At 40.9% G+C, this 27,065-nt stretch overlaps 1 protein-coding gene across 3 annotated transcripts in view; it reads right to left on the bottom strand.

Moving 5' to 3' along the window:
* The window catches only part of PPARGC1A (PPARG coactivator 1 alpha), a 502,323-nt gene that overhangs the window by 24,953 nt on the left and 450,305 nt on the right, over positions 1 to 27,065 (bottom strand). For 2 of the 3 annotated variants that reach the window (XM_084626598.1, XM_084626599.1), the window contains exons 3-7: positions 9,913 to 10,107; positions 8,398 to 8,520; positions 7,323 to 7,527; positions 3,090 to 3,135; positions 2,908 to 2,981 (exon numbers count right to left, since the gene is read on the bottom strand). In XM_084626598.1, the coding sequence (XP_084482724.1) occupies positions 2,908 to 2,981; positions 3,090 to 3,135; positions 7,323 to 7,527; positions 8,398 to 8,520; positions 9,913 to 10,107 (643 nt within the window). Of the gene's footprint in view, positions 1 to 2,907; positions 2,982 to 3,089; positions 3,136 to 7,322; positions 7,528 to 8,397; positions 8,521 to 9,851; positions 10,108 to 27,065 lie in introns of those variants that run through there. The other variant, XM_084626600.1, reaches the window with a different exon arrangement.

Genomic DNA, 27,065 nt, shown 5'->3' with positions numbered 1-27,065 from the left:
ATTATAATAGACGGTGCGAGTGCTGTAGAAGCTGACTGAGCAATGCAGTCATCTGGGTAGAATTTGGAGTTGCAAGGGGCTTTCTTTATACTACTGTTAATTATTATTAATCATTACTGCTACTGTTACTTTTATTATTGATTAGGCCCTGACCCTGCAAAGACTGCCCACTTAGATTGTTACCTCTTTTTGTTTTATGTGCTTGTACAGTACCTAGCACAGTAGGGCTGGGGTCTCCAAGCGCTACCATAATACAAACAATAAATAAATAATAATACACTGGAAAATGGGTCACTTCCACTCACCTGTTTGCACATTGCATATGTACAAAAAGGCACAGATTAATACAACAAAACACCAAAAAAAAGGCGAATATTTGGATGTACGAGAGAAATAGCTATGATGTGGCACCCGGCAGGAGTGCTGCTAGGTAGTCTTCTATGCTGTGTGTAAACCAAGTGTCAACTCCCAAGGCCAGTATTCCGCCTCTCTTTTTTGACCCCCTCCCCAGCCCACTTATTAACTAACTGAAGTGACACGGTCTACAGAAAAAAGGCAAGGTATATCCATGGTATAATGCTCTTGTTCACATAGCTCATCCAATGGTGGCACTTACCCATCAGCACATTGCAGTACTTTTACCTGCTAGTGCTACACGTGGTTGGATTGCATAACTATAGACTTTACTTTTTTCTGCTACACACAGAGGAGAATTTATGGAATGAACCTGATAATACCAGAGCAATTCCAACTAACTGTCATGACTTGTGGCACCACTACAAAGCCTCAAGTCATATTGACTTCTTATTTCTGGCCAGTCTGCCGATGGGACGTGCAGGCTCCTGATTTTCTAGGCTGGAAAGGATGACAGCTTGCTCTTCGTAGAGCTATTCCAACAATTATCATGTGGAACTTCATCATGTCACCACCTCCTCCTTCAGATGGTGGCAGGAGAATCCAAGCCTTAACATAATGCTGCTGCTGTGCCTCACAAAAGACTGGTCTTGTCCTGACGTGCTTTGCAGTGACGACGAAGGTGGTTCCACTGGGTCTGAGCCATTCTGGTGCTCACCCGGTTTCCATGAGTACACACGGTAGTTTGCCATGATTATTCTGGTTTTGCAAAGACATCTGATCTGGTTTTATAAAGATGAGGTCCATTGGGAGGAAGGAAGGTGTCTTTTACATCATATAGCATCTTTGTTCAATGACTGGGTTCAATGGCAACAGACTCCCACACACATGATTGTGCGGTTATGTGGATTACCAAGTGCTATACCCTGTGCTGTCTGGGTACTATACTGCAGAAGTCAGATACCAGCAGCACACTATGGGGAGCTCTTCCTCCCTACCCACTAGTACCACCTGCCCTGGGATGCTCCACTGAAAGAACCTTATGTTCCTTCTCTTCCCAAGAGATCAAATGTCACCATTCTAGGGATCAGGTGGGTGAGGTAATATCTTTTATTGGACCAAGCGTGTCTTGAAAGCTCGTCTCTCTCACCAACAGAGGTTGGTCCAATAAAAGATATTACCTCACCCGCCTTATGTCTCTAATATCCTGAGACCAACACGGCTAGAGCAACCCTGCATACCATTCTGGTTTGACACGATAAGTAATCATTATTATTATTTGTATTGCATTAGCACCGAGGAGCCCCAGTTATGGCCCATGACCCCACTGTACTAGGTGCTGTATAAACACAGAACTGAAAGATGGTCTCCTGCCCAAAAGACCTTTTTTCCCTCACTTGAATAAGGAGCAACTAAGGCTGCAGATTATCAGGATGCCTCGTTTATGTTTAAATGCTGAATTAATGAAGCAGCTTCTGAAGAAGTGAAAGGATGATTTTGTGTGCATGAAATCAATAGTCCAAAGTGCCTTTACAAACTTAGAGCCAGATCCTCAACTTGCAGAAATCAGCCTTTGACATCAATGGAGCTAGGCTGATTTACACCAGCTGTAGATCTGACCTTCATAGAACACTGCTACAGTTTAAGTAATTTATATCTCAGCATCCGCCCTTGTACATGTTCATGAATGAAACACATCTCTACTACACTGTCTTTTAGTATTGTGCTGTGCAGGGAGGCAATAGTCTCTCTAAACAACGCTGGTGCAACTATACCCATGATCTTGTGCTCAGTTCTGGGCACCTCATTCCCATGATAATACAGACAAACTGGAGGGCATTCAGAGGAAAGCAACAGAAATAATCTGAGATCTGGAGTAACTGACTTTTGTGGGCAAAAGCAAATGAGTTAAACATGTATAGCCTGGTGAAATGTCAACTAAAAGGGAACAAGATGAAAGTCTACAAATATCTGAAGGATGAAAACACCAGAGAGCAAGGAGAGGAATGATTGAGATTGCTCAAAGGAGGTATCAAGAGGGTTAATGGGATGAAATTAAGAAAAGGAAAGATTAAGATGAATATCAGAAAACCATTCTGTTTAGGCTGTGGCATAGTCTCCCAATGAAAGAGGAAGAAACTCTGTCTTTTGTAGCATTTAAATCTAGAACTGACCAAAATGTGCGGTGAGGAACAGCCTTACATTAGCATCAGACTGACTCAATGATACAACTTTTCCATCTGCAACCTCTGTATTCTGTGCTGGGGGATCTGTATTTGAAAAACAATGCTCGGCACTACACAAATCTCTGAGGGAATGGGGAAACATTCCAGACAAATGCTTTCATTCACATTTTTCCTGAAACCGTGCTCCACTTGTAGGTTTGAAGTCAGTTTTAAACCTACCTCATGTGAGGCAACTAGGTAAAGAGTCAACGCTAAACCATTAAAATTAATCCCTTGAAGACCTCCTTAGCATCCCACGATACATTTCTTACCAAAGAAAAAAAGTCAGGCTTACAGAAAAAAAATGTTCACATTCCACATCTCTCACCTGCAGTTCCAGAGAGTTCCACACTTAAGGTTTGTTCAATAGTCTTGTTCTCAAATGGGGAACCCTTGGGATCACTGGAAGACAGGGCACATTTATAAAAACAAGCTGAAATTGAGTTGCTGTAGCCAAAATGTATTAAAGCCCCCTCCCTTTTGTAAACTTTTACATTTCTTAATACTTACTTTGGTGACTCAGGTGTCAAAGGAAGTGATAAACTTGTTGGTTTGGCTGAAGAAGGAAAAAAAGAAACTGATTATGAAATATTGTGAAGACTCAGAAGTTTATATTTGTATATTGTTTATATCCATGCAGGAATTCTACCTGAGTCCATTAGGGCTAAACTCCAGTAGTTCAAGAAGGCACCTCAGTTTATCTGATGGCTAAATAAAAACAAGATCCAGTCTGACCCCTTATTACTGGCACCTAAATTCCAACACTGATTTACATCAATTACTGAGTCTTTGAAGTATGGTATAAAGCCCAAATGCAAAGAACTTTTCAGAAAATAGAGTGGTACATGTTAACAGTCAATGGAGAAATTTACAGAAATGCTGTGAAAATGTTGTCTCTCTTAGATTTAATTTAAGCTACAGTTCACCTTTTATTTGGAAATGAGAGCAGCAGAATAACTACAAAGCACCAGGACATTATGAATATTCAGTTGATTTTATTTCTACAGCATACAGTTTTATATACAAGGTTGAGAATAGGTTGTTTCTGTGAGGCCAACACTGAATCAGCTATAATCCAAATTTTTGTAAGTTATTCTGCAAACTATGGCATGCCACAGATATAGTCACAGATGGTTTAAACTAACATAAGTGTACAGAAAATTTTAGTTACAAAATACAACTCTTTTGTAGTTTCCATTTGTTCAGATCTGCCTTTTTTACAAAGCAAACCAAGGACTAAGATATTTTCAACCAATTAAGCTTTCTTTAATTGCTAATAAAGTGATTAAAAATTAAAAACAGTACTACTTGCAAATTTTAGTTTGCAGGAGTTGGATTTAATTTTAAAGGCAGTGTGTGTTGTATCAAGAACAGCTACGGGGTGGGGGGGGGTCTCTTCTGCAAATTAATTATTTAAGACAACGTTTTCCTCTCTAGCACTCCTGTACTGCAGATCTCTTGTCCAGAGTTTGACTCTTGCATAATCTGCATTCATTCCTGGTGTGGAATTCCTACTGACATCAAAGGATTTTACATGCAAATTAATTATTTTTGTAAACTCTAGAGTATTCCCAATGAGATCATTCATTTTTTAAAAAGTCTACACCAATCCTCATGAGCCAGGCATTCTTTTCCTTCTATGAAAATTCAAGAAGGAAAATTAAGCATGTCTGTTCACCTTCCTCAGAAGCATCAGGAACTGGCCACAGCCTGAGATAGGAAATTGACAGCTCCCTTGTCTGATCCAGTATGGCTGCTGCCATATACTAACTAGTGAGTTACCATGAGATGAATAGGTGTTTTCTAGACATGTTAGCTAGGCACATACCTATTTTACTAGACAAATGTTTGTGTTCATTAAGACTTGCCAAAGTCTCCAATGGCTATCTACAGGTTTAAGTGGCTAAAAAGCATCAAGATATTTTCAACCATAGTGGCAATGAGCAGAAACAAAGTTTGTGGAAGCATATCCACCCTTATGGAGTAAAATCTATGTGGTGCTCTACAGATGACTGATACTTTCAATGGAGAGTACGTGCTTAATCACTGTTTGTGCTTTTGAAAAATCTCCCCCAGAGTTTCACAACAGCAAAGAGAAGTATAAAATAACACATTTTTTACAGACTGGGAAACTGAGGCACAGTGACATGGAAATCTGGGACACAGCTGAGAACTGAACTCAGATGCTAGCTCTCAGACCTGTGATTTGACCCCAGATTTAAGCAGATAGTGGCTAATTCTCAAACAGCCCTAAACTCACGTAGCAAGCTATAAACCACTACACCAATTAGTGGTTTTGTGTGCTACTGAACTTGAATCTGAGTACAACAGCTATGAAGAAACATCCTCACACACAATTTTGAGGAAATATTTACTCAATACAATGCCAATTTTCTTACTAGCTGTTTATTAGAACTTCCAATTTCTATTCTATTTTAATTCAAATAAAAATTCACATGGGCATGCTTCCTCCTGTAGATTAAAAATGTTCAGTTTCAAAAGAACCCAGTTTCCTCATGGGCAAATCTCATTGCAAGACCACAGACAAGCTCAGCCTCAATGGATTTGTGGACATTCATGTGAATTTGAGATAGTGACCCTAAAGGAAAATGCCATTTGACTCACCCTGAGTGAGCTTTCCCAGTCAACAGAATAGCAAGCTCATATTTACGGATGGAGCAAAAAAAGCATTATCCAGCTTTGATTAAATGTTTAAGCAAACTACTGCTGATTGGGAATGTGGGTTGAATTTGGAAGGCTGATTTCAAGTGCATTTGTTGCTCAAATTGAAAGTTTCACACATCTCTTGTATTTATAATATATATGGTTCTTGGTTTTGAAAGATAAGGGACGAGACTTCCAAAAACAAGTGCCTAAAATTACATTTCCAAGTTCACATTTAGGCACCTGAATAAAGATTTAGGAGCGTATCTTTGCCCAGTTTTGACCATTTTTGTTTCAGGGCCTAATTTTGCTCTCAGCTGCACCTATGCACTGATATCAATTGCGATGCTTTGGTGTGCTAGAGCAGTATTTGATGAAAAAATACATTTTTCGGGGGGCTGGAGACTGAACGGCAGGAACTCAAGAAAATACTATTGACAATATTGTAATATTACTAAAGCCACAGCCAACAATCAAATTCTGTTTAAACTCCCATAAGTACAATTCTTTGTAGGGACTTTTCTATTATTTATGTATTATTTGTATTACTGTAGTGCCTAGGAGCCCCACACATGGACCAGGACCCCACTGTGTTAGGTGCTGTACAAATGCAGTCCCTGCTCCAAAGAGCTTGCAATGTAAGTAAAAGACAAGAGACAGATACAGACATACTGGGACGTATTAATCCTCCTGTTCACCATTAGCCCAAACCCAACTTATCTTACATCTTTACACTGAATGTATCAAGTTGTTTCAGCACAATTTCAGCAGAGAGACCCATATCATCCCTGAACAATCCAGTCTGGTTTTGCTCTGAAGCAGTCTGCTAAAACCAGCAGAAAGGAGTGTCACTTGGCATTAAGCAGCCTCTTGTTTACATGAATTTGATCCAAAATGGGTAATACCACACTACGAAGGTCAGAATCTACAGCTGGGAGAAGATTAAAATGGATGGGGGAGGGAAGATTTAAACCTAGCTGTATTAATCAGGGGTCAAAATGCAGTTTGAGAGGAGGGATGGGGTAACAGGCAGGGAAATGGGGACAAACAAAACAAAAATAAGATGCATATGTTTATATGACACTCTATTCCTGCTTTAACAAATCAGAGTAGCAACCTTCGGGTCAAATTCCGATCTCAGATACACCAGGGTAAATGCCACTCACTTCAGTGAAATTATTCTGGATTTGCACAGATGTAACTGAGATCAGAACCTTGCTCTCTTGGAAGCACCGCCAGTACATAAGTATGTGTATTTTAAAATAACAGTGACTTTAAATAAGCTCCCTTTGGGCCCATAAGCCTATAGAGTTTTTCTTTATCCTAGCTGAAGGGAGGAGGGAGAGAGAAAAGAGTAGAAAATGTCTGCCAAGGGAGCTTCTTTAAGTTCTTGCATCTCTGCCACAGAAGCTACTTACAACACCAGCCAAGCTCTTTGTACATGGGAGGATGCTAAATGTCAACGCAGATGTTTAGTTTTGGCCATAAACAAATTTAAGAAAAAAAGAGAGAGAGAGAGAAGGGTCAGGCTGGTTTCTAAACCTTCAACTATTTACAAAATAAAAATACAAACTGGCATTCTCACTGTAACAGGAATGACACATTTACTGCCTCTTCAGTAGCTGCAAGAGCACTATTTATTGTCTCTTAAGGCACATGTGGCAAGTTAACAATGCCTTCATTTTCACACTGGCAAAAAGAAAGAAGCGCATTAATGAACTGGCTTGCCCAGCTTCTTCAGATGTATAAGTACTTCTTAGAGATACAGAACTCTATGGTTAAACCTCTGCGGACAGTTCAGTGTCTGTTAATTGTTTGTAAATTGGTTAAAATTTTCAGGTTCCTTTTCTAAGGGGATTGTGATTTAAATTGTCTATATTAAAAAGGCTACATTTAACTAACTTCATTGTACTGACTGTTAATTCCCTCTATGCTGAGCAGCTTCTGAATTTACAGCACACGGATACCAATACAAAGAATAGAGGAAGTACTGGGTGTTAGTGTTTTCACTGTCATTGCATTTCAGCTTCCTGCAATTAACGCTGTTGCCAAAATTGCATTCTTGGGTCCCAAGCCTACCTTGCAAATGATGTGCCTGAGACTGAAGATGGGGCTTCTTTTTGGAGATGCATTTGTCTTTGCTGCTGTTTCTGTTCTCTGTTGGCTTGGTCTGAGGAGGGTCATCATTTGTAGTCAGATACTTGAGAAGCTCAGAGCAGGGACGTCTTTGTGGCTTTTGCTGTTGACAAATGCTCTTCGGTTTATTGCTCCATGAATTCTCGGTCTTAAAAACAAGGCATAATAAAAAAAAAAAGCTAAAATTAGTGAACTGAACCTTATCAGAATGGATATAGGTTTTCTGAAGAGATGAGATTTTCAATGAAGTGTTCAGTCTAAGTGTACTAGATCTATGAGCTGTGAATAATTGTTTGCAGAACAAGGAAAGAAAATTACATTTAAAATTCCTAAATGACATTTATGCTGCTTTTTATTTCATTTCTCCTACGTTTCAATGTTCCTACTCAGCAACATGTAACTAACAAGACCCTATAGCACCTTTACTGTGAACAAAAAAATAAACTGGTTTAAACCTTAATTTGCTCCTGATTTGCTTGAGCCCAGTATTCACAACTCTCTTAAGTACCCCTAAATGCTCTGTTTTCAGTTACAGTGAATGGCAAGACAAACATTGTTTAATACAGCCTGCTAACAGAATTATGTCATTGCCAGCATTCTACCCAATTAATGGCTGAGACAGACCTTTTGCCGAGATTCCAGTGCAATCTTTCTTAGGTTAGACAGCTGGTAAAATGGCAGTACTGCATCTTGGAGTCATTCATAAACAACATCAGCCCATCAGCAAATTTTATTGCACCCCCTACTATTCTGTATATCAATAAAGTGGGCAAAGAGTGACAGACGGTGGGACTACCTCTTAATGCCAAGAGAGAAGGCATAAATAAACTATTCACAGCATAAAGGAGCTCAGGTGATTTTTTGGAACACAATCTATAATCTGTTCACATTTTCTGAAGCAGCTGCAGGATGCTGGGCAGATTAATACCGTACATATAGATCTACTGCTTACTCAGTTGCTGAAAGCACAGAAGTCTTTGTTACTTTTTTTGCCTTATTATAAAGATTAAGTTTGTACCTTAACAACCACAGGGCTTGTTCTGATCCTGTGATTAGTGTTTGCATGGTTTTGTGTGCTGAGACCACTGCATTCATTGTAATTTAGCTGAATGTTGGCTGGAGCCAGCAAGAGCTTCTTAAGCTACAAACACATCAGGGAAGAAGAAGGGAGGTGGGTTGGGGAGAGAAAAGTTATGCATCTCTAAGGATTAAAATAATTTATCTTATTTTGCACAGTTACTTAAAATTAGTTACATCAATATCTTCAAGCAGAGTATACTAACACAGAACAAAGTCCTCTGTAATCCCCAGGGCAAAAAAGGGTTGATTTTTCTCTGATGCTTGCTGTCGTATTTCCTTTTCCTGTACTACAGTATACTGCAGTGCAGGAAGAAATAATGACTGCCTTGGTTTTCTGCAAAGCAAGGCAAAAGAGAATCTCCTCAGTGATCAATGCCAAAAATAGAACATTTCCGTTCTATCCAGAAGAAAAGTCACCTTAACAGACATGTGAATTATTACAATTAAAGTCCCGATCCTGCTCCTATAGCAATCAATAATAAAATGACATCAACAAAAGCCAGATCAGGAGTCAGGACCCCAAAGCAAAAGTAATGGGTTTGCACTACAAGTCCATTCACTTTGGGTTCATAAGGATATGGCCACACTGAACTGGAGGTGTGACTGCAGCATGGGCTGGCATACCCACGATTGCTTTAATCTAGTTAGTCTGGCTAAAAATAGCAAGGAAGTCATGGCAGCATGGGCTTCATCTCAGGCTGTACAAGGGCACTGGGGGTCCTAGAAACATACTCGCATTGCACGCTCACACTGAAGCCCAAGCTGATGCAACTTCACTGCTATTATTAGCTACACTAGCTAAATAGCTAGCATGGCGATTGCAACCTGTGCTGCATCACACCTCCAAATGCAGCATACCCTTCGAGTGAGAGAGATTAAAAATTGACTATCCATGAGGTTACACAACTTGCACAACAGCAGGATGCTTGGGAAGCAGGTGTGATGCTACCGTTTGCAGAAGGGAAGAAAGCTAAAGGCAGACAGTCTGCCTTTGACACCCCACCCCTATTAGCACTATGCTAGTGCTTACTGGTCAAGTCATTGTTAAAGGCATGTCAGCTAGTGTCAAATCCAGCCCGCATTAACGGGGATCTCTTTACCCATTATCAGAAGTGAAGTCTCTACATACAAACAGAGCCCAAAGAAAGGAAATGGGAATTAAAAACATTACGGTTACTGATGTGAATGCAATGATAACCAAAAGTGTCAGTCTCTAGAACAAGAATCTCAAATTAAAACTTCTCTCTTCAACACATTTTTTCAATAGAAGTTCTTAACATTTATCCTGGGGTTTGCCCCCCTCTCCTCTAGGCAAGTTTTAGTATTTGACTTGATTTTCCTTTGGTTTCAGTCTAAATGAAAAGTCCAGACCTTACTGTGACTACATCATACCCATGCAGCGGGTAGCCAGAGGCACATCCAATTCCTGTTAAACAGTAGGAAGGGTTCTTACTAGAGACGGCTCTTCTGCCTCCTGAGTCGGAGGGGTGCCGTCTGGCATTGGTGAAGGGCTAGCATCATTTTCGTTCGTCACATCTCCATCTGTCAGTGCATCAAATGAAGGCAATCCATCCTCATCCACAGGGATACTGTCCAGTGTCTCAGTGAGAACTGCTAGCAAGTTTGCTTCATTCTCTTCATCTATCTTCTATATGACAAAAAAAAAAAAAGAGAGAGAAAGAGAGACAGATGTAAGAGAGATGGGAGAAATAAAATGGTGAATCTCTATAGGAAAAAGTAAAAACTTTGTCTAAAACTTGTCTTTGCAATAGCAACCTGCAATCGAGTCTCATAAAATATAATTTTTGGCAATGAAATTATCCATTTCCGCATTTGGCGGGAGAAATCTGTTTGCAATTGCAGTGTATTGTTCCAATTTACTTTCTTCCTTAGATTTTTTTTTAATCCAATGTAAACAACTACGGTTAAATGATCATGCACAGATTGTATTACAGAATGTACCTAAGCAACTGACATCTAATGAAGCTAGCACTGCCCCGGCTGTCTCTTTCTTTCTCTCTCTCTAGCACTGAACTCCAGTTAATTGACCTGACAAAATTACAAGAATCACAGAATAAGACAGCTAATCAGAACACCAAAATGTATTCCTTGAGAAATTAGGCAAGTCTTGATCATGTATGCAATCTTGTGTCACCCCTCACCTCCTAAAAAAATCTTGGTCCAAAAACAAATACACAAGTTTCTGTTCTCAATCAGCGCTCACATTATTGATAGATTCTTTGGGTTCTTTTAAAATAACTGTATTATGCAGGTTGCCTTTGAAGTTGTCCTTCCCAGTTATGTAGTTTGAGTGCTCAATGAGACTATTGTATACGTTTATCTAATTCAGTCTGCAATTATAAAAAGTAGATTAATTCCTCATCAGATGTGACGGTAATGTGAATTTATATTAGATATCTTATTTCAGTAACAGGACTTGTTTGTGTCAAATCAAATACATTTAAATTCCTTATAGTTTAATGCACTACATTCTCAATTATCTATCTATCTATCTATAGAATAGTATATTTGGAAAACAAGGTTTCCCAGCAAATAAAAACTTTATATATTAATTTTAGGGAGATTTGTCATATCAATCATTTATTATTTGGACTCTGATCTCACTCCCATTAAAGTCAATGAAAAGACTCCCATTTACTTCAGGAGCCTGATCCAAATCTCATTAAAGTCATTGGTAGTCTATCCATTGACATTAATGGAAGTTGGACCGGCCCCCAACATACACCTTGTCAGAGAAATTTGACTAAACATTTTTTTAAAGTTCTCACAGTTTAGAAGATCAAGGAATGGACAAAGATTGCAAGATAAAATACCAATGAGACCTTAAAAATAAGTTTCTCTATACAGAGTGTAAATTGAATAATCTAACAACAAAATATTGTCATCCCTCAGCCAACTACTAGCAAACACTGGGGTCTTGCCAGTTAAGTGTTGGAGGAGAAATCAGTGATGTGGAGTTTGGGTATTTTCTTAGTGTAACTTTTTTATTCACACTAAATGCACCGGGCCTTGAACAGAGGTGGTCAAACAGCACTGAGGCAATTCCCTCTTTCAGGAAGCTCAGCCAAAATACCAATGCCCAGTTTTCAGAGAGCAGATCTGATCTAAGACTCTACTCTAGTTAGAAAGATTAAGGCAGTGAGAAAACTCTCTTATTGCTTGCAGCTGCTCCTCAAAAAGAAACAATATCACGAAACTAACAAGACAAGTGTTTATTCAAAGACTGAACAATGTTCCCATTCAGACAAAAAGAACTTGCAAATCTGTGTTTAACAGTGCCATCTAATGGTTCCCAGCATAACAACATAAATGACCACATCTTAAGCAAAACAGCAGAATCATGGGAAGAACTATAAGCATAATTCACCAGTTTATCAGAGTTGTGTTTTGAGGTGAAGGGGGTGGGGAGAAGAGATGGAAGCCAATTTTTTAAAGAGAATCTTGCTCTAACTTGGGTTGTCTTAGTTGCATTGTTGATATAAACAAGCAAAATTTAAGTCCAAATTCTGGTATATAAGGCAGCCTTTTTCCATAACAACTCTATGCAACCTAATAGAATAATATCCTTTTCATTGAATATTTAAATCTACCAATAGAAATTTATAGCAGACATATATTACATTCTGTAGGAGATAGACTACACGTTTAAAGTCCAAAAAGAAGATGTAAAAGCCACTCCTAAGCACATTGCCCCAAGTGACCCCAGAGGTATTCTGCCCGGTTGACCACTAGCTCTGCAAGGAGAATGCCTCTGGAAATTTTGCTGGTATGGTGCACCTCCAGCCCTTTCCACCTCCTCTCTGTGCACATTGCCTACCAAACCCACAGCAGAGCCCTAAGTGTTACTATTGCTGACCTGGAATGCCTCCTTCAATAATATAATGCCAGGAGAAACCCTGATATTTGCTGTTAGCTGCTTTGCCTTTGTGCTTTAAACAGACATTCAAGTGCACTGACATTCAAGAACAGAAAGTTGAGTGGACACTGCTCCTCATCATAGCAATTTCAATTAGTTTTGTACAAGTTTCAACAATCGAACACCCTAGAGAAAGCAAAGGATGTGACAAAGAGGACTCTGTTAAACAATTAATGTCACTTTCCATTATTGCTTCAGTCCCAATTTACAGAGCAAATAAATCAAAGTCACCACAGATGAAGCACACTAGCTGGCTAACACATGTCTGTTCACAAACGACATGGCAGCAGGAACACATTAGTCAGTAAAATGACATTGCAAGATAACCTTTAAAAGCTTTAACTATGCTATTGTTCCTAATGGTCCTAAATTACTGTTTATATAGAAATATATTTATTAGATACAGCAGGAACTGTGCTGGGGGAGGAGAGGAGTTGGGGAGAGTAAGATGGTATAGCAGACGAATGTCTGAGTAATAATCACAAAAGTGGCAACTCTGGTTCACTATCACAGTCTGAGTCTTAGTGTTGACAGCACTAGGGAGAAGCTATGCAACAGCTAAATGCAGTAAATTCCACCATTTTAGCCTTCCCACTTATGAGGGTCATTTTCTGTACTGGCATCCAGCCTTCTAATCTCACAGAGCCTGAACCTGTGAGTTGCTGAGTACCATCTGCAAAGCACTGAGCACCCCTAACTCCCATTGAGGTCAGTGGGAACTGAGGATTTTCAGCAGGTTATAGGAGGCACTCAGCAGCTCAGTGAATTGAACCCATAAATTCCAAACACAGTGACACTAAATTTGTACTGGCTTCAATCTAAATAAGAAGCTGATAACTGCCAAGAATTACCTGAATGGATGTCTGTATGGAAGATGAAGTGGGAGGATACCTTGTATGGGATTACAAATATATGTAAATAGGGACTTTGTGAAAACACATTGCAATGACTAGATCCTGCCGATTACTGTGACTTTTTAAACGCATTTACTACCAGGACAGTTATGTGCTGCTTTGTCACACATGCTTGATGTTTTGCTAAAAGATCGTTTGCTAAAAACAGATTAGGACCAGAACATGTCTGGCCCCTACAGGTGTGCAACACGATGCGGGAGCCAAGAAGCATGGAGTCTTCTCCACCTTACACCGCCTGTGTAACAGCGACTCACAGCGGCAGTCCTTGAACACCTCTGAGGTTAAGGACTGTCCTTTGTCAATGCTTCCAATGGAAAGAGGCACCTTGGGAGCAGAGGTTTTTAGCCACAAAGATATGTGCATGCTGCACCCAATAGCTACATTACAACAATTTACACCAGTTGACTCCGGGACTGTCTGCTGGGGCACAGCAACTCCTCACTGCTCCCAACTCATGGCTGTGGATTAATGTCAAATTAAGCCCTTAATCTTTCAATAGGACTCTAGGTAGGCAAAAAAGAAGCCCCTTCTCATCATCCAAATGATCAGTCTGGAGGAAACTTTGGGGCACCGTAATCATTCACTAGCTGATTTTAGTATCTGAGGTCAGAGCACTTTGATGTGTATGAATGAGAAGTGCTATGCAAGAGGTAGGTATGATTATTATTGACTACAGTAAGATCAAGCTTCACATACCATGATAGAAAAAGAACCAAAGGACAATGTGGTGGAGTTACTACTAGCACTGGAAAAAAATTCTTTAAAATAATGGGCTAGATCCACATGCGGTGTAAAACTGCATAGCGTTACCAACTACAATAGAGTGATACCGATTTACACTAGCTGGGACTAGTTTATGTCCTGTATGTTTAGGGACTTGTGATGTGGGGTTGATGGTGATGGCAGCCGTTTTTAAATGCAGTCTGATGATATCACTGCTGATGACATCCGTGGAGACTGGGATCCTCTTTTCAGGAAGAAGAAAGTGCAACTGCACCACACCACCTAGGTATCTCTCCTGGAGGAGCCATCTCCAGGAATAAAGGGAGAGCTCAGGTGCCTATCTCACTGAGTCTGTGGCCTCTATAATGAGACTGCCAACAAGTAACAAATGTGTTGTAGAATAAACTCCTAATCACCAGGAGAGCCAGCTCCACCAGCCAGGCAGAATAAAGTAGGGGGAAACTTGGGGCAGGGAAATGTAAGATAACTATTTGTGTGGGTAAAGGAGGCTGGTAAGAATAGTTTGCATCAGATAGCAGCAAACCTAGAGCCGCTGGGAACGGTCATTTCAACACATCAACTCATTTCTTACAGTTGTTTAGTGGCCTGAGAGATTAGAAGTCCAGTAGCACAATTACTAAATAATAATCTAATAATTAAATGTTTTTTTATAGCACCTGCCCGCTGAGAATCTCACAATGCTCTACACATATTAAGGTATGAGGGCAAAATTTTCCAAAACACACATTAATGACTTTCAATGGGATTTTGGCGCCTAAGAGGTGTTTTTGGAAAATTTACCCTTAATCTTCACAACTGCCTTGTGAGGAGGATATTATTGCCCTCACTTGCATATATGAAAACTGAGGCCCAAACAGGTTTTCTGATTTGTCTCTGGACACCACAGGAGTCAATTGAAAGGGATGGAGCACAACCCAGATTTCTCAGCCCCAAGAATCCTTATGCCCTAGGCCAGAATAGAATCAGTAACTAGAGGTAAACGACACTGTCTTCATTTATCAATCCCTGATAGCATCTGTTCAGAAAGGGGGTTTATTTTTATTTTACATTTGGATTGTTTTATTTTATGAACATAAACTTTTTTCAGTGATTTACAGTAAAAAATCCACATGATGCCCTAGCATTAGCAAGTTTCCAACGCGTCTGTTACTCTAGTCCCCAAAAGACATTCTTATAATTGAAATGCATAAGTTCAGAGCTATCAATTATCTTTAAAAACAAAATGGAGTCCCACTAGGAGAAGATTTCAGCCAGGTTCCTTTGTATGTAGAAGAAATTTAGGGCTTAATTACCCTTGTCTTTGTGCAGGTGTGCTTTCGTATGGCAGGGAAGCAAGAGGCCTTCCCCTCTTTATGAAGGAGACAGGCACAATCCGACTCCTTGCATTCACCGAAGAAAAAGTACTGTCTGAATCTAGTGTTGACAGTGGCACTAGACACTTCCTGGTCAGGCAGCCTGAAACAGCCCATACAGCCTCTCTTATATACAGGATGGGGAGTATCTGCCACGCCTATTCTAGTACTCGTTCAACAGCCTTACTCCCACTGGCTTTCTGGAGGCATTGGGCCTGCCTGTAGTAAGATGCCTTTGGAGCTTTCTCACACACCACCCAAGGCCACAAAGGGGAGTTACACTCAGCATTACAGCGTCTAACACTTAGGTGCCCTACCACCCAGGGGGAATCACAGCCCTCAGCTAGGCAACCAAGCTCTTCATCCAACACATGAGAAGAGTCAGGCACCTAAGGGTTGGATTCCCCAAAGCCAGCAAATTGAGAGGGGGCTCGGGGAGCTGCCTCAAGTAGCCACTAGCAAATACCGAGGATTGGGGTGTGGCCTATGTCCTGCCCTTCCAAGGGAGTCAGGTGCCTAACTGGAGGGAGGCACCTCCCTTACTTAGGATTCACAGCTGTCACCCATCTCCTGACGTTTGTTACCTAAACCAGGTCAGCACTTCCTTGCAACAAACACGCACCAAGGGAAGATGGTGATGTGCTCACCCAAGATGCAGGAGACCTGGGTTCAAATCCCCAATCCGCCTGAGAATAGCAGTTACCTGAACCCAGGTCTCCCACCTCTCAGCTGGGCACCTGAATCACCAGCTAGTAAAATCACTCTCACGCTCTCTGGTCCAATGAAGATTGACATATGTCATACAAAGTGGGATGGCTTTAATAGAAGAGATTGAGAGAAATGCACCTCAGGATACCCTATAGCCTGGTAGTTAGGGCACTCACTGGGGAGATGAAAGAGCTGGGTTCAAGTCCTTGCTCTGAATCAGGCAAAGTGAGGATTTGAACTCATGTCTCTCACCCACAAGGTGAGTGCTCTAACCACTGGACCATAGAGTATAAAAGGGCTTTGTTTTGTGCAAGGCTTGATCTGAGAGGTGGCTTCTGAGCATGCCAGATGGGGCCCCACAGGCGAGATAGATGGGGGAATGCCTAGCTTGAAGATCCTGCCAGGCCTTAGGTACCAAGCTGCTTGGCAGTGTCAGGATTTAGGGGGTGGGGTACATGCCCACCAACAGAAATTTAGGAGCCTAGGAAATTCAGACACTTGCAGAATTTAGGCAGCAGCTCAACAGGAGTTTAGAGGAACTACATTTTGACAAAGGGGCAATTAGGCACCTAAACCCAAGACCTTAGCATAAGTATAGTTATTTTAAATACAAAGGGCCAGATTGTGCCATGTAGCTGCAGCTCCCCTTTAGGAGTGAGCAGCCTGGTCTCCCCAGTGCAACGAGCAAGCTCTACACGTTGCTGTTCAGTGGGGATGAAAGCATAGCTCTGCCTTCTCCCTACCTCTCTGTGATGGATTGCACTCCATCCCTGGGGCTAAATGGAGAGAGCAGTCCCTTTGTTCCAGTCTAGCTCAGAGCCAGGACGACCCATGCGTGCCAATAGTGGGAGGGCAGAGTGTGGACACCCGGCTTCAGCAATGTTACTGAGCATGCTTAGTCTGTGTGAGTATGCTCAGTACAAGCCAAGCAGCAAATCTGGGGTGGGGATACATGTGACCCCGCACGCCCTCTCCACGCATCACCTCTGCTCAGAGCCATGTAGGGGGTATCTAGTACTCATTTAGAGTACTTCTGCTTTGCCAACAAAAAGTGAGTAAGTCAGCTATTCAGTGCATCATGTTCTCCACCTTTGTCTTTTAAATTGTACACTCCTCAGGACAATGGCCATTTTCATTTCTTGTCTAATAGCGCCGAACAGAGTGGCACTACTTAGCAAATCAACAGTAATAGTAATAAATAAATAAATAAATATTCATACAGCCAGCATGTCATCTGCAACCTCCCAAATAATCCCTGCATCCATTTTTAGTATCTTCTCCCAACCTATCTTCTTTCTGATAGGAAGATATAGCGCATTATAGGACATTATAGCACTTTACTGCTGCCCACAAGAAATAGTAATGCACTATGCACAATTGAAGAGAAAGTGACATATTTTCAAAGGGATCTTCACTCAGGCTCTTAAATTGTGCCTGTAATTTTTCACAGCAAAGTTGTATGCAAAAAACCTGTGATTTGTGCACATGCCAATCAGGTAGTCAAGTATTAGCTGTACATACATATATTCATTCTGTACTGGCTGGAGTTCACCAGAGAAACACTTAAACTTGTAATGAACCTGACTTTGTAAAAGCATTACCAAATCTCTCATATAGGCAAAAGATGTCAGCTGAAAACCACAGGTACAGGCTATATTCAGATAGGATCTTTCCTCACTTCCCCTTAATATGAAACTTCTTTCCAGGTGTAAAGTTTAGCTTCTATACTATACTCAAAGATGGCATTTTAAACAAGTCCTCTAAATATTCTTCTACAAAAAGACACATTTGATTGCTTCTAATGAGTTGTTGCAGTTCAGAAGTTTCCATTACAGACTGACAATTAAGTTTCTAACAAACTGAGGAGCTACTAATTGACTTATCCATCTCACAAACTCAGGATCCCAGCTAGCACCCTGTGACACATTTTACATCTTTCGACCAAAAATCATTCACATTTTGCAAGCCACTTAATAATTAGATTTCATTTGTATAACCTGAATATCTTTCCTCTCCTTGACAGTAAGCTTCGATTCTGAGCAACAAAAAAACAAACAAAACAGAAGACAAAACAAACCTACAACAAAAACACAGAGAACAAGCTATAATTCTGCTGACTGTGTTAAGAGGACCAATGATAAGATATTATTATGCTGGAGCCAATGCCGTGGCTGTGGACCCAATATCAAAAATTTATGGTAATTGAAACCACAGAATCTTTGGAAATGCAGTCAATTTGACTCACTATCAAAAGGTCACTCTATTCAATTTATACTCGATGCTCAGCACAATATTGAGAAAACATCTGAAAGCAAATGATCTTAGCAGCAGTTCAGGCTTCAACATTTACTGACTACATAAGGTAATTTGCTGATTACTAAATAAATGCATTACGTATGTTTTGTACTGGTCTGGGCTCACCAGAGGGATGTTTAAACGTGTAAGGAACTTGACACTATAAAAGCATTACCAGATATCTTATCATTAACATATTAACTGCATTTTTACAGTGCCGAGACACCTAGTGGAACTATCTCCTGCTCTGCAGAGACAAGAAATACAACATGCTACATTATGACCTCTCATGGCAAAAGCTCTGTCAAGTCCACGTCCAGAAATGTAGAACTGCAATACAAGTGGAAACTAGGAATGTTCTCAGCATCTCCCGTTGTGGCGCACAAGAGCCCTGCCATTCAAATGCAAGGCTCTGCCCACCTCTCCTTGGCAGAGAGAGAATGGAGGACAATGGCAGGGGCTGATGGAGGGAGATAAATCTAATCAAGAGTGGTACAGGAAAGGTGAGAGGGAGTTTTCCTTTTTTCAGAGGAGGGACTGGCCGCCTGTATTAATGTGAGTGAGTGTAGCATGCAGCATGTTGAATGTGTGAGTGAAGGCAGGGCCAGCCCACAACATCGCTTGGGCCAAAACTTTGAAAGGTCTCAATTCTGCCTTCTTCCTGTTCTACTCCTCTCATGGTACTGCTCTGCTACCTACCCCAATTAAGGAGAACTTACAACTTAAAATGCCTTGTTCAAAAATTTTAAGTAACACTTAACTTTCAAATGCCTGAACAGCAAATGTAACTTTTCTTGTCTGCATAGTAAACACTGGCATTTTTATCTGTTTGAATAATCAAAGTGGTGCTTTCCGTGCCTTCTTGGTTGCAAAGATTTGAACTGCTTCCTGAAGGTCCACAGTCTGGGCCAGCTCATGTTCTATTGAGATGGTTACAAGGCCGACCATCCTCTCCTGCGTCATTGTGGAGCGTAGATGTGTTTTTATTAACTTCAGCTTGGAGAAGCTGCATTCTCCACTGGCAACTGTTACAGGAAGTGTTAGAAGTATGCACAGAGCAACAAAACCATTTGGAAAAACGGTGGTCATCTTATTTGTGCACATATATTCCAGAACAGCCTTTGGAGTTGATACTGCTGAAATGTATCTTGAAAGGGCTTTCAGTTCATCACCTAAATCACTCGCATCAGGATTGCATGTCATCATGTGTTAACACTGTCTCTAGTGCTCTGCATTGTTGGTAAAGGTCTTCTTCAGGTGTAGTGAGGAGTTCTGGAATATCATACAACATCCCAAATATACTGCTGGGTTCCTTGAGCTGCGTGAAACGTTCAACTGACTGCATTGCACAATCTAGCACCTGGTTAAAGAAATTCAACTTTGAATTGTTGTTTGGGGTCTCTTATGGGATTATCCCGTGCCTCATAATCAAAATGTCTTCTTCTTCGGTGACTCTTGTATTCTTGAATGAGTGGGAAAACATCTTCAGTATGAAGTTCCTCTGCCAACTTCTGTGTACTCTTCAGAACATTTTGAAATCCCTCATCTGACCGGTGAGATGGTAAGACTTTGCTTTGTCCAGTTTTTCCATTGCTCCAGATATATCAAGGTCAACACCTTGGAGTCTCCTGCTTACAACATTTATTTCAAACAGCATGTCATATTGCCACAACACTAAGCCACACAGATATTTGAAGTTATGTATGTTTCTGGTGATTCCATTTCCCTCTGCCACTGTTCTCCCATGAACAGTTCCTGTCATAGTATTATCCTCCATAATGGCAACTATGGCATCATCTATCTTCCCAATTTGGTGTCTGATAGGCTTTATCGCCTCCACTCGACTTTCCCATCGTGTGGCACTCAGTGGTTTCAGTGTCAGAGAGGATGTTCCCAGATGTTGCTTCAAAATTTGCCATTGATGAGCAGATGCAGATAAAAATATATAGGTGCTTTGAATTACATTAAAAAATTCAGCAGCCTCACTAGAAGCTGATGCTGCATCTCTGACCACCAAGTTCAATGAACGAGAACCGCATGGGACAAAAAAAGCTCGAGGGTTTAACTCTCGGATCCGTGTCTGCACTCCTCCGTTCTTTCCTCTCATGTTGGCACCATTATCGTAGCCCTGACCTGACCTCTCATGTCAGCTATCGTAATTCCCATATCTTCCAGCTTTTTCAGAAGCACATTTGTCATACCAGCTTCTGTGGTATCATCAATGTCAATACATTCTAGAAAATGCTCTCTGACAGTCACCATTGCAGGGACATTTTCACTAGGTTCTGTTGTTGTTACAAAACGCACCATTAAAGTAATTTGTTCCGTATGGCTGATGTCAGGTGTGCAGTCCAGACTAACAGAGTAATATCTTACTGACTTCAGATCTGCCACAATCTTCTGTTTGACTTTTGTTGCCAATAACTGTATGATCTAATTTTGAATTGTTTTTCCAAGGTAGCGGTGCGTGTACATTTCTTGGGTGGTGATTCTTCTTAGATGCTCCTCAAGTACAGCATCAAACTCAGCCATCAGCTCCACAATTTTAAGGAAGTTTCCATTGTTTGGCACATACAGCTGATCTGAAGTGCCACGCAGTGCTAGGTTTTGGGTAGCAAGCATTCTCACAATGGCAATGAGCCTTTTCAGAACATTTTGCCAGTAAAGAGACTCTAATGCAGTCTTCTCTTGACGCTGATCATCTATGGTGGCCTTTAACCTTAGTCTCATCTCAAGCTCTTTCCACCTATGGAATGCTCTCTGGTGATTTTCTGCCTTCTCATGGCATGCCAGATTTCTAGCCAGATTTTTCCAGTCCTTTGTTCCTGTAGAACCCAATGTGGCTGGAACATTAGACTGGAAGAGTTTACAACAAAAACAGTATGCAGCATTCTGGGTTTTTGAGTTCATAAGCCATGGCCTCTCCACTTTGTCAGCATTGAGGATTTCACGCCAGTAATATATTGGATGGAAACTTCTATTTTCATGGTCTTTGGGGAACATGACGTTTTTCTCTTGCTGTGGCCCATGCAGTACAAGGAAATCCCTCAGGCTACTGCTCAAGTGGGTCCACAGTCCTGGATCATCTAGACTTAAGGAACTAAACTCAGCAGCAGCTGTTTCTTGTTCCTGTATCACACTCTTCTCTGATCTACACTTTTCTTCAGGAATGTGCATGGTTACATCCCTTTGAGATGGAGATATGGATGCTGCAGGAGCTGCCAGATCACCTGCACTCTGAATAACTGGAAGATCAGGCATCTTCTCACCACTCATCACTGGGGCCGGAAGGCTCACGGTGAACATTTGTGTCCATGTATCTCAGGAGAGCACCTTCCTGCTTAGATAGAAAAGCTTCCTTTGCTTTCTTTCTTTTTCTGAATGCTGCCCCAGAGGGGCGTTTTCTTCTTTCACTCATGCCTGCTGTTCTGTGCCATCTATAGTGGCTCTCAACACTTAATTGAAGGGGACAAATAAGCAGGCTGGTAGCAGGGCCTGAGCGAGGAAAGATATCAATGTCTTAAGGGCCTAACTGGCTCCTACTACTTCAGTTGACTGCCTGGTCTCCTCAAGTGGGTTCAGGGAAGCAGCAGGAAACAGGAAGCTCCCTGAGAAGCTGGTGTTAATCAGTCCAGGTTTCTGGGGGTGCTAGAGAGGTACATTAGAGGCTCCTCCTCCTCTCTCCCTGCAGCTCCTGCTGCTTTCTGTTATTCCCTCTCACCTTTTCTCCTCCCTGCCTGTTATGTCTCTTGTGCCCTCCTTCCTCCAGCACAGCACTCCACCATCTCTGTGCATCTAGAGCAGAGAGAATACATATGCACCAGCAGCAGACACAATTTTCTACACTCTTGGTCCTTGTGGGCCCCCCCCACACCCCAGTCTGGCACCTGAGGCATATGCCTCAGTTCGCCTCATGGTAAGGCCAGCCCTGAGTGAAGGAAGTGGGGTCTGGGTAAGCATGGGGTGTTGATGAGTGAGGGAGCTGAGCAAGGGAGTACCACAGCTGAGAGAGAATCTGGGAACGCTGATGAAGGTGGTGAAACTGGGAGAATAGCCAGGCCTGTGCGAAGTATCTGAAACTGCAAGAGGCAAAAGGGTAGTTCACACTAATGGGGAGTATCTGAAGTTACCCAGGCCAACGTCTACGCTCACAACTTAGCAACTTCCTCTATGTAGGCATGTGGTGCCTACCATGAATGCTTCCTTCCTCACAGTATCATGGCTCCCCCCATCCACAGTTGTAATTCATAAGAGTGATGTGGTCCTGAGTGCCGAACAATGTTCCAGGTGCTTCACAGTAATAGGCCCTGACCCAAGGATCTTAAACAAAAAAAAAAAAAAAAGGGGGAAGCAGACAGGAAGGATAGACAATAATAAGATCGAAGAGATGTGTAGGACTCTTCCCCCTTACTTGTTTTCTGCTGAAAGTGCCAATAACATTTCAGCCCAAATACTCCAACACTGTCTGTTTGCTCACATTTCTTTATTTATTTGAAGTGTGGTGCATGCCTATCCTAAATTCTGTGTGCAGTTGCAAGGAATTTTTAAATGCTCACCCACAACGCATGCTTTGCTCCAGATATCTGCCTGTTAAGCAGTATGTTAAGGGGGAAAGAACACCACTTCACTCTAATTTACATTGATTATTTCACACATTTAATCTATGCCAATCCTTCTTCTTGTTGGTAATGCCTGATGTCTCCATAAAAATGTGCTATTGTGGCATTATATACCCTTCTTCTGCAACATAATCATCTCATTATTGTTGTGTCACATTTGCTATATTCACAATAATTAAAGCTATGTCAGGACTTCCATCATAACCCTCACCTCTTCCTGGAGATTTATGACTCTATATAAAAATAAATTCCTTTTGGGGTGAAATTACACACAGTACTCAGGTTCCCAGACGAGGAGGAAGTTTTATTTTTTTAAAACTTTGGTTCAACTATGTGGAGCCCTTTTTTGTTGTCAGAGGCATTTAAAAATGTTTTCTAATGCTTTTTAGCTTCTTTTTAAAGATCAAAATGTGAGAGGCACTTTGAATTGATGCCTTCTGTTTAAAAAAACTGAATTTAATTTGACCAAGAAATTAGTATTTGTAAAGTGTCTTATTCATTAACTAATTTTTAGAATGCTTAACTGGTCAATGCGTTCAGCTTCATCAAATTTATACAAGCGGGCCTATTGAACAGGTATTTCAAACAGACAGATTTTAGTCCTGCTCACACAGGAATAGCCAGCATATCTAGGTTTCTCTTAAACCTGTAGCATGAATGGATTAGCATATTGTTAACACAACGGAGCTTCCCATAAACTTTTTATTGTGATCCAGTTGGATGGCTGACAACACACTGCACATATTCTATATTCGTGGGCTGGCTGTAAGTGACTTGATGCAGACACAACACAAAATGCTTTCATAAGACTAAACCCAAGAATGACCAAGGGAAACACATTATAGGCAGGGGGACAAATTCTGTCCTTAGATACGTGTGCACAATTCTTGTGAAGTTAAACAGGCTTGTAATTAATGGGAGCTGCATTCAGGTATATGAGGAGGGAATTTGGCCCACCAAGTCCTTTGACACCTATACACAATGGTGCATTTCCTTTACAAATCTCTTTAGGGGCTTTGGTTCGGCCTACAGTTTCCTCTATTTGTACCTGCATTATGGCATCATCACTTAAATGAAACCGAAAAAGATCATACAATGAAGCTCTAATTCAGAATGTAAAGACACTACTAGTAAAAGTAATGCTGTCAGGTGCAGGTACTCATGTAGCATGAAGCACAAATGTGTTTTACCATTTTCAGCTCATTTTATAAAGTTGTATTAAATCAAAATATAAACATTACACAATATTTAAACGACGCCTTCACTGCAAAAAGCAGTAACAGAATGGTGCAGTCAGCCACCATCTCCTCTCTAAAGAGAGGTGTCAGAATGTTCAACCAGTCAAGCAATCTGATTGGCTTAGCTGTCTCAGCCACCTCATAATACCCTTAACTATATATTTCCTCAATTTGTCACCATGTGCCATGACTTTAATGTTCTTTTAATACAGGTGTGTGTGTGTGAATAGAATCATAAACTGGAGGTAGAGATTTTAAATAGCAAACTACACAGAACAATCACAGCAAGGGGTCTCTGTTACAGGGGTTTCTCTGGAGTAAGTCTGCTGGTTTCTGATTTCGAGTTATACTGAAGCTCATTAGTCATTATAGACACTGTTGATTAAATGTGGTTCAGTATAACAGGTAAAATGCCTTGCTAGTTTGCTCCCACCAGTCTAGCAGAGACAGAGCTATTTAGTGTTAACGCTGCCGTGCATGTTGTGAATCACACAGGGGCTGCATGCCTTGCATTCAATGTTTACATTTCTTTATCAGAATTAAATATACTGCTCATTCTCTGATAGCCTTTTAAAGCTATGCTCCTGACCACCACCACTCACTGTGAAGGACATAATGGAGATTGTATTTGCCTATTTCTTAGATCTGAGAGATGCTGATGTTTTATCAAGTCACTATATCATGAGAGATGGTGAAAGAGAAGTGGGAAATTCTTCTATTTGCCTCTTTAAAAACAAAGATTGTGACCTCTAAAGGCTTGCATTAAAATACTGTACTGTATAAATTTAGATTTTAAGTTCCTCAAGGAAGGAGCTGTCTTTTTGTTACGTATTTGTGTGGTACCGAACACAATGGGCTATTTATGATTGGGGTCCACAGGTGCAACCATAATATAAAAAAAAAATATATAAATAAATAAATAAATAATAGTACCATAGGCTTTTATTTAATTTTTTCTACACAAAACCAAAAGAAATAGAATTAGGGATCAGATCCTCAGTTGGTGTAAATCAGTTCCTTTCCATTGGCTTTAATGGAGCTTCACCAATTTACACCAGTTGGGGAATCTGACCCTATATTCTTAATGAGTTCATATTCTCGCTAGCCAATATTCTAATACACTTACTCATGCTGAGTAGCATTTTTCTCCAGGAGTAATCTCACCGAAGTCAACATGAGTAAGTAACAGAGTAGAGCGCCTGAGGGATGAGCCTAATTTACAAGAAATGGAGCAAATTGCATCCGCCTTCATATTTAGTACTGAGATGTGATCTTTACAAACCACTGGTCACGACACACACAACATCTTGTTGATAATAGGTGGCCTCCATTTGTATCAAGATGGAGCATTATACACTGAGACTTGTGCCTTCTTCTAACTGTACCACTGTTTCAAAGTGGGGGTAACATCTGGCTTCAAGAGCTTACAAGCCACACTTTTGACACTCATGCAGCCCCTCATAATCCAGCACAACATCTTCAGTTAGGGCCCTTACTCACATGAACAGCTCCACTGAAGTGAAACCTGGGAGACAGAAGGCTGAAGCTCCTACATTAACCAGAAGCTCTTACATTAACCAAAGCAGCGTGACCTCTAATACTATACATTTCAAACAAAGGGCAAGATACTCATAACAACTCTTGCACATTCAGCTGCTGAGGGAGTGGCTGGGACTCACTCATGTTTAGGCAGCAATAAAATAATGTTTTGTAAACTCAGTGAGGACGACAAAGGAAGGTACTATTTTATCTTACAAATCAATGCCAAAAAAAATGCATACCGTTTCAGGTGAAGAAAGAAATATTTGTAACTGAATATATTGCAACGACGTTTTGCACCACAACCCCCCACTCCACCCTACCACAAGTTAATGCAGAACGATCAGCTGAGTGTTTTAAAGCTGCATTGTCTTTACTTTCTGCTCGGACAGGAAGGAGCGCATAGATCCTGAAGTCAATGTCCTACAACTACCATGATCTTAGACTGGAGTCTCCTCCCTCTTACAAGAGTATAAACCAAAAGTAACTCCATTGAAGTCAGAGGATTTAAACCAGTTCAGGTCTGGTATAAGTGAGAAGAGGCTCAAGCCCCTTATGTTTGCCTTTCTTTCCCTAAAGAAAAACTGAATACATTCCCTTTTCTTTCAGATACATTGATAATGATATCTCGAACTGCAAAGATTCAGTGTCACCAGTGGTAACACAGCAATGTTCATTTCCATTAGGGTGGGTCTATAAAATCCTTCCTTTGCATCTGTTCTTCTACAATTTCCAAACAGCAAAGCTTGACATTTTGGTCTCTGACAAGCAACACTTAATATTGGGATGTTTGAAAAAATCTATATGAAAAAAGCTCTTAATACAAGATAGGCTGAACATTTTCACCACAAATGGTTTGTTTTAGCTATTTCTCTTCCTCATGTAAGATGGAAATCAGACAGCTTATTGGCTTTGCTTGTTAGGCCAGGTTAAAGGGATGCAACGCTGAAAGGCTCTTACAGAAGCTTACCCTTGGACTAAAAATAGCAGGCACTAGAGAATTATCTTAAATACTACCAAACTTGTTCTGCACTGTGAATGCAGATAACTGGAATAGGTTTCCATTTTTGGTAGTTTTAGAGCTTTTTAAAGTTATGCTGGCTTTAGCTGTCTGTTTAATTAGTTTCTGATTCTATTTGCCACATTTTCTCTCAGACATATAGCCTGGGGGGTACTTTGCCTATGAATCCTTCCTATTGAGCAATGGTGCTACTGTGAACATCTAATGAGCTGCTGGACCTCCCAAACACTCAGGGTAGG

The sequence above is a fragment of the Lepidochelys olivacea genome (genome assembly GCF_965140295.1).
Source record: "Lepidochelys olivacea isolate rLepOli2 genome assembly, chromosome: 4".
Lineage (NCBI taxonomy): Eukaryota > Metazoa > Chordata > Testudines > Cheloniidae > Lepidochelys > Lepidochelys olivacea.
Note: the sequence above shows the minus strand (reverse complement) of the source record. Positions and strands in the feature narration are given on the sequence as shown.